We start from the raw sequence: 8,791 nt of genomic DNA on the forward strand, positions 1-8,791 counted from the left end.
ATTGGAGTCTCTTTAGAAATGAAGAAATAAAAATGTCATTATCTATCTATAACTTTGAATTTTTTATAAAAAAAATATTTCTAATTGGAATATTATTAGTTATAAATTTTCTATAACTTTTAATTTTTTAAATTTTATTTCTAATTGGAATATATTAAGTTATCATCTATCTATAACTATTTAATTTTTTTTTAATTTTATTTATAATTGAAATTTTTTTGGTTATCATCTAATCAACTTTTTAACTCAGAAATTTGTATGCTATAATATTTATTTATGCTAACATATTTTGCATATAATATTTAAGGTTGAGAATTTTAATTTTATGTCTCATTTTCTTATAAGCGCAACCAAAATTAAAGAAAATTTTTTACTTTTCTTAAGCATCTTTATAATTTATTTTTAGTATCCAAATACTAATTCGAAGTATTTAGCTAAATTCAAGACTTTTTATCCATTTATAAATTATTTGAGACTAAAACTCGTTACATAATCCCAATCAAGCAGAAACATATATCTCAAACTTTCGTCCACTTTCGTTAAGATTTTTTTACTCTATCTAAAGTCTTTGCTAACGTTCGTTAAGTAATTTTGTGCTCTTTGTACAACATGCGCCTGCTTTCTTTAAACTAAATACTAATATTCGTTAAGTATCTTTTTACTAAATTTAAAATATTCAATTACTTACGTTAAGTCATGTTTTATTCAACATAAAACTTCCGAACACTGTCATTAAGTTATTTTTATTTTTACTCTATCCCAAACATTCGTTCAGTTTCGTTAAATACTTTTCTAGTCTAAGTCATGCGCAGACTTTCGTTAAGTACTACGTGTCAAGCATTCGCTCACTTTTACTTAACTACTTCATCTAAAAACATTCGTATACTTTCGTTAAATATGTGTAGTCTCTATCTAAAACATTCGTTAACTTTCGTCAACTACTTTTTAAGCTATTGATAGATAATCTTACTTATCTTTTCATATAGATAATTCAAGATAATTCATACTCTATGTGTCACATCTAAATAATAAACCGCAAACAATAGCCCATTTATTTTCGCTCAGTGTACTGGGCAACGCCTCCGAAACAAGTGCAGCACAACAACAACAGCAACAGCAATAACAACAGAGCTGAACGATGTGGTTAACCCAGGCAGTCAGCCGGCGTTTTTAGGTATCGCATCGGTTTTTGGCTCAGCTCTGGGATTGATGTGCGCTATGTGGTGGGAAATAGTAGTGGGGCAGAGGGACACACGGACAGACAGACAGCCACAGCCACAGCCACAGCCAGAAGCCGAAACAGCGACAGCAACAACGACAACAACAGCAACACATCACATGGAATGACATTGAGGCTGTGGGTTCTCTGGACTGCGGTTCCAGCGTGTCCAGAGCGTGTGTGTGTGCGTGTGTGTGCGTGTGTGCGTTTGTGAGAGTATCAGATTTCGAGCGCTCGAAAAACATAATCATATATTAGGCGTTGTCACTTTGACATTTCGCCTGCTCTTTTACATGGCAATAATCATAATTCATTTTTCTCGCTTGCTCTCGCTCTCTCTCTCTCTCTCTGTTTCGCCTCATGTTGGCGCAATAGGCGCAAAAGGGGGCGTGGCAGGTTGAAGAGCGAAGGGCTCTGCGGCTCCACTTACAAAAATAAAGTGGCACGAAATGAAGGCATCGCCGCCACCGTCTTCGGCGTCGCCGTCGTCTGTCTGTGTCGCTGAAACAGTTTTATGAGCTGGTAGCCCAGGCCTTGCGTCGCCTCTCGCACGATGTTCAGCGCTGGCTGCGCTGCATCCATGTTTAATATTATTTATGGGGCTTACCCCTGGCACACACAAGGTATATCCACACATCTCGAGTGAGAGTCTGCGTCTGTGACAAACAAAAATCTCGGCGTCACATCCCAAATAATTTTCAACGAAATTGCGAATGGGAAATGAAAATGCGAGCTGCGAGCTGCGCCGCGCTCTATATAAAAACAAAAAAAAAAGAGAAAAATATGATAAATTTATATGGAATTGTTGCAGTTGGTTTGTCTTTCATTTTCATTTCATTTTCAGCAAAATGTGAGAATGACTCTGTTGAGCGAAGTTGAAGTGAAATGCGCCAATTATTTTGATTAATGTCAAAGAAATCGCGTGTCTTGAGCATTTGATGTTTCCTACTACCCAATTTCTGTGCCCCTGCCCTGCGCTCTGCAGTGTTGGGAAATGCCCGCGTACAGGGTTATCATTGTGTGGCACGAAGCTGCATGCACTGCGCGAAAAGGTGCGTTACTAAGGGTTAATCATTAATTTGTATGCACTTTGGAGCTTCTTTGATTGATGCATTTCAAGTGATTAATGAACTAGTTCCTTTAAATGAACTAGTTGCTTAAAATGAACTAGTGATCAGTGAAAGAAATAGGCAGATTCATGAACTAGTAAGCTGATTTAATGCTTAGTGAACTATGAAACAGTTCATGAACTAGTGAACTGCTTCATTCAACAGAGAACGATGCAATGTAATTGTTCAAAAGCAGCCAGTTCAAATGAACTAGTGAAAATGCTTAGTGATCTGTGAATGAGACAGTTTAAATGCTCAAAACTTAGTTCTTAAAATGAACTAGTTCATGATGCACTCATCAAAATGAGTTTTTGCACTTTATTCAAATGAACTAGTTAACTTGTGAATGAGATAGTTTTGTTGTGCAAAACGAGTCGTTAAAATGAACTGCTGAACGGATTAAGTGAACAATAAAGAGCATTAGTTCATAGCAACTAAATGAATTAATGAACTATTTTAGTTTAGTTCTACATAAAATGAACTAGTAAGGAATCTGTTTATGATGCATGTTCCTGAACTATTCAGTTTGTTCAAGTGTTTAGGAATCTTATGTTCAATTATGACTGAATCTTTAAATTATCATTTTGTTCACGAGCTGAACTAGTGAACAAAATTACTCAAAAAAATAAATTCATGAACTTATGTAGGAATTCCGATCATCTCTGACTATCTCTCTCTCTTTCTCTCGCTCCAACTCTTGCACATACAGCTCTCCAATCTGGTTTCTCTCAGTGTATTGCTTCGATCATTATGACTACTGCTGATTATCTTTGATCTGTCATTTTGCGAAAGTGAAAACAGTAGCGAACGCTCCAAAGTGATGCGCCGACATCGTTGATGCTTATTGCCGACTTCGACTCCAAGCTCGAGTCTGCTGCTGACGTTGACGATGAGTGGGCGTTTTGTTAACGGCTTCATTGTTTGGGTCTAGACTCCCAAAGATCTTGCCGCTGGCCATGATTGCTTTGGCAGACACAGTAGCTCGGCATACAGCATCCAGCTTCCTGCAGCCGGAAAGCATGTTATTAGTTGAGAGGCCATAATTTTGTCTGGCCAAGCGAAGATTATTGCCTACAAAACCTATACAAATATTGTACATATATATACATATATATACATATATATATATAATTTTTTTGGTCGCCTTCGATGTTTTATTACTATCATGCCATATAATTGTGAGCGCTGCTTAGAATTCTTTGGAGTCTGTTTTGCAATTTACATGCGCTATAAATTAAAGAATGTTGTATTTGCTCTATGATCGACTAAGAAAATACCCTGTTTGAAGATTATAAATATTTTAAACATTTTTTTCTTAAGCGAATCTCTTTGAAGTTCTACTTTTACCTTTAAAATTTCGTAAATCTAGCTTAAAAATTGTCAAAGCTAGAAATTTACATAATTCGCACTGCCCGTAGTGGGCGTGGCTTGCTATTGTCCCTCATTGCTGATGAAAGCATACAAGACCATGCTTTAAATCTGAATTCGCCTCGAAACGAATGCAGCGCGCAGCGAATATCTTATAATCTGATGATCTAATTGGATAAACATCAAACATTGTTTTTGTTATTGGCATAGTCGATAGACCAACTAATCTTATTGGATATTAGTATTGCCATGTAAATTGGCGGTTATTAGCTCTAATTGGCTGCAGAACGTTAAGCTATGTTAATAACGCTGCCAATATAAACTATCGATATCGTTGATAGACGAACGTAGAAAAATATTTCTAATTTGCAACAATTAAATATTAAATCATAAATTGTAGACTGCAAATTTTCCAATTGGAAGGAGATGCAATGGTCATTATAAATTTATGTGACGTACTTTGTTGTCTGATTAGAACTGTGCTTATTAACGGCATATGCATTGTAGACAGCATATACCAGTTGGATGCTCTTATATTCGACCTATTCATATTGGATTAATTTTATTAGAATAAGAATTTCGCTTTAATGAGTTTTTTCTCTGTTTTCTTTGCAGTTTTTTTGGCACACGCCGCTGTTCCCGCTGCCTGGCATCGATAAGCTCCAACGAGCTGGTAATGCGTGCTCGCAATTTAGTTTTTCATGTTAACTGCTTCTGCTGCACCGTTTGCCATACGCCACTAACCAAAGGTGATCAATATGGCATTATCGATGCGCTAATCTACTGCAGGTGAGTGCCAATTGCCAATTGCCAATTGGGAAAAAGTGTTTGCTAATCAGTTTCCGTTTCCCATTTGTATCTGTGGCAGAACTCACTACAGCATAGCGCGCGAGGGCGATGCTGCATCGTCGACTAGCATGAGCGCCACGTATCCTTATAGCACACAGTTCGGGTCGCCGCACAATGATTCATCGAGTCCGCATTCGGATCCCAGTCGCAGTATTGTTCCTACGGGCATTTTTGTGCCCACATCGCATGTTATAACGGGCTTGCCGCAGCCGGCACGGCAAAAGGGCAGACCGCGCAAACGCAAGCCAAAGGATATCGAGGCCTTTACAGCTAATATAGGTACAGTAAAGACATAAAAGTGAAGAACCAGCCAACAGACATGCATACACACACATACATATATATACACATAACGCATGTATGTCTCGGAGCACTTTATGGCTGATCCGTAGCTGGCGCCAGTCCCCATAAAAAAACCCATCGTAAAACTGAGCTGTAAAATCTTATATCTCCCACTCTCTCTGTCTCTCTCTCTCTCTCTCAGATCTCAATACGGAATATGTGGACTTTGGTCGTGGCAGCCACATGAGCGCCTCGTCGAGAACTAAGCGCATGCGCACCTCGTTCAAGCACCATCAGCTGCGCACCATGAAGTCCTACTTTGCCATCAATCACAATCCCGATGCAAAGGATCTGAAGCAATTGTCGCAGAAAACGGGCCTACCAAAGAGAGTGCTGCAGGTGAGCTGACCTTAGAGATGGACATAATATACTAGACATCCACAAAATACTAGAGATCATAGAGATGAATGATAATATACTAGAAAAAAATAAAAAGATACTAAAAACTTAAATACTTAAAAATATTTTAGTATTTAAAATACTTTTAATACTTCAAATAAAAAACACCTAAAATAATATTAATTCCAAGAAAAATTTAAAATGATTTTATTGCTTAAGATACTAAATATACTTAACATTATTAAATACTTTTAATACTCAACATTTTTAAAATGCTTAAAATATTTAAAATACCTAAAATACATAACAAACTTAAAATACTTAAATTGCTTAAAATGCTTGTTTCTAATACTAAAATATTAGAATATTTTTAATACTAAAAATACGTTATGTACCAAAATGACTTAAAATACTCTTTTTAATACTAAAAAATACCCAAAATACTTATACCTAAAATTCTGAGAAAATACCTAAAATACTCAAAATACTTACAAATTCTTGAAATACTCAGTTACTTAAAATACTTTTAAATCATTTTAATACTAAAAAATACTAAAAATACATAATTTCGACCTAAAATCGCCCAATCCAATGCCACGTCCATTCGCTGTGTCTCAAGGTGGAAAATAAATAACTATATTTTCCTAGATATCTATAAGATCTAAAGATATATACTGAAAATAAATACTATGCCTAAAACATCTTCTCATTGTCTTTTCAGGTTTGGTTTCAAAATGCTCGCGCCAAGTGGCGTCGCATGATGATGAAGCAGGATGGCAGTGGGCTGATGGAGAAGGGCGACGGCACCTTGGATTTGGATAGCATTTCGGTGCACAGTCCGACGTCGTTTATGCTGGGCGGTCCGAACAGCACGCCACCGCACAATCTCGACTAACAGCTGTTGGAGCGGGAGCAACTAAATGCAACGGCGGCTGCTGCGGCGGCGGCGGCGGCTGCTGCAGCTGCAGCCTACTCCATAGAGCTGCAATTGCTGCAGGCGAGCGGCAGTGGATCGGCGGCTCTATTAACGTTGGCGGACCTGTTCAACGCCAGCAATGAATAGCTTCAAATTAAATACTCAAAAAATATGGTAGAGGAGGAGGCGGTAGAGGAAGAGGAAGAGCAAGAGGAAGAGAAGATAATGTTGTTAGACGAGAAGTGGCAGCAAGTTGGCATTAAGTATTTTTGTAGTGTTGCATCTAGAAACCAAATCAAAATTCCAAATTTCGCTCACTTATCAAATTATTGTTTTTTTTTAATACCCTGTAGTTGATGATATTGGTAGGGTATATTGTTGTGGTACACGTATTTATTAGGTAGAGTAAGACGTGGCAGCGCCCGAGCATATTTATATTTGCCACGTCTATTAATTTATTCGTTTGCCCCTCTAAACGTCGGTCTGCTTCTACGTCTCTTTGAACGCTTCTAACTCGAGTACTATAAGAGCTATACCATTGAAATTTTCCATGTATATTCTTGTATACCAGACGTAGCTAAACAATACTATATTTTTTCAATAACTTTTACTGATTCTATTATATCGATAAATATCGTTATGTTTACTAGGTTTTCCATGGCTAATTTGAGTATCCCACAAGCTAGCATTACTAAATTTGGTATGTAGACTCTTGTAATGAATACAAAATTTTCGAATTCTTTAGATTTTGAATAGCTCAAACCAAAAGCCTAAAAATCGAAAAAATATACATTTTTTAAAAAAGTAGAAGCTTGAGCTTGAGGTTATATGTAAACGTTTATATATAAGATTTGCTTTGACTTCGTTCAACTAGAGCCCAAGTTATAGCTTGGTATAGCTCCCCCCAGACTACAGGGTATTTACTAGTCGTGCACTGCCGACTAGCGTCTTTTACTTGTTTACTCTTGCTGGCAAGTCTCAGATCCAAAATGTTGTTTTCTATATATCAAAAACAAAAAAGTAAACAAAAATTCATTTGTAAATATTGATAACTAGAAACTTAGCAAACATATTGTTAATACTTATTATATATATATATATACATAAAATATATATAGATACATGCACCTGGGCATATATATATAACTAGCATACGCATTAAATAAACAAATCTAATATATATATAAATATATATAAATATAAATTTAATATTTATTGCCCGAAACATTAAATAGTTAGAGATGAATTTAGTTTAACGAAGCGCTCTAAAACATATATATATATATATATATATCTGATCATATATATATGTATATACACATATGTATGTGTCTGTCGTAGTATTACGGTAATTTAGTTGCTTGATGAAACGCTGATGAGCAATGCAAAATGCAATTGAAGCAAATTTGTACTTACAAATAATTTAAAAAATAAGTCCTACCATAGAAGCCAAATAAAAATTATTAAAAAAAAATAAAAAATAACTGATTTTATTTAATTAAATTAATTTCTTCTAACTAAATTTCACTGTCTTAATCACACCTAGCTTAGACATGACCCATAGCTGGCTAAAAGCAACAGTCAATATAGGTCCGACACATAGGTGGCGCCACTAGTATAATTTTACTTTATGCATTTTCAATGCTTACTTGATCTGAACTTATGTTAAAAGTTAATATAAGATAATAATAATTTAGTGCTTTTAGCAGAACTATTTCTAATTTTCATAATAAATCAAAAATATTTGCAGTTTTATCAGAGAAATAACTTTTGAGGTCATTTTTAAAGCGCTTAAGTTTATGCATTCTGCTTTTCTGATATCTACTTGGATATTCTATAAGTTTACTGAACCATAAACATTAGTTTTTATACCAAATATCAGGTGTATGCATACATAGAAACAAGTGAAATTCTAAACCAAAGGATCGTATGCTATATAAGCCTCTTTTTGACTTCATTTTTAGAGCTCTTCGTTGCTCTGTGAGCAAACAGATATTTCCTTTTTGCACATATAGCTATAGATACCTTCTTTTACAGCACATAGCTATATAGTCTTCATTACCTACTATAACTTATGCTTACAAAGGGCTCAAATGATGAGAAAAATTTATCTAAAATAACAAAAGTTGTAAGAAAAAGATCGACCTAGTTACGTCCCTAAAACTTAAGACGACATCAAAATCCACTGATTCAGAATATCTTAATTTACAACATTTAAAAAAAACTGAAACTAGACTCAAGTGACAGTTTTTCGATTTTGAAAATTTTGACTGAAAAACAAAAGAAATTTAAAAATATTTCGTTTAAGTGAAAAATAATTTATTACAAAACATTATAAATTAATTAAGAGTGAGATTGTTGATTTTCTGTGTGTGTGTGTGTGTGTGGTGTGTGTTTTTTGTGTTTGTTTGTTTGCTAGCAATGCCGCTTTTACAACAAAATGAAATTAGTTCCAAAAATACATGCAGCCGAAAAATAATATAATTATGTATAAAAAATTTAGATTCATTTCATAAAATTTTCACCTTTTTGTGATCTGTTTTTAGTTGCTTACTTAGTTGGCTAAATACAATTACACAAAAATAAATGTCTTTTATATGTGTGTGTGAGTGTGTGTGACTGTGTCTGCGTCTGTGTGTGTTACACGAG

The 8,791-nt window shown here is 35.1% G+C and overlaps 1 protein-coding gene across 1 annotated transcript; it reads left to right on the forward strand.

The window, feature by feature from the left end:
• The first annotated feature begins 4,315 nt into the window (after positions 1–4,315).
• LOC115482829 (protein apterous-like) lies at positions 4,316–6,711 on the forward strand. The gene is made up of 4 exons (XM_030223062.1): positions 4,316–4,485; positions 4,565–4,824; positions 5,030–5,226; positions 5,948–6,711. The coding sequence occupies exons 1-4, from the start codon at positions 4,373–4,375 to the stop codon at positions 6,119–6,121; spliced, it is 744 nt and encodes a 247-aa protein (XP_030078922.1). The 5' UTR covers positions 4,316–4,372; the 3' UTR covers positions 6,122–6,711.
• The last annotated feature ends 2,080 nt before the right edge of the window (positions 6,712–8,791 follow it).

Source organism: Drosophila hydei, unplaced genomic scaffold, assembly GCF_003285905.1.
Source record: "Drosophila hydei strain 15085-1641.00,03,60 unplaced genomic scaffold, DhydRS2 tig00000099-arrow-arrow-pilon, whole genome shotgun sequence".
NCBI lineage: Eukaryota > Metazoa > Arthropoda > Insecta > Diptera > Drosophilidae > Drosophila > Drosophila hydei.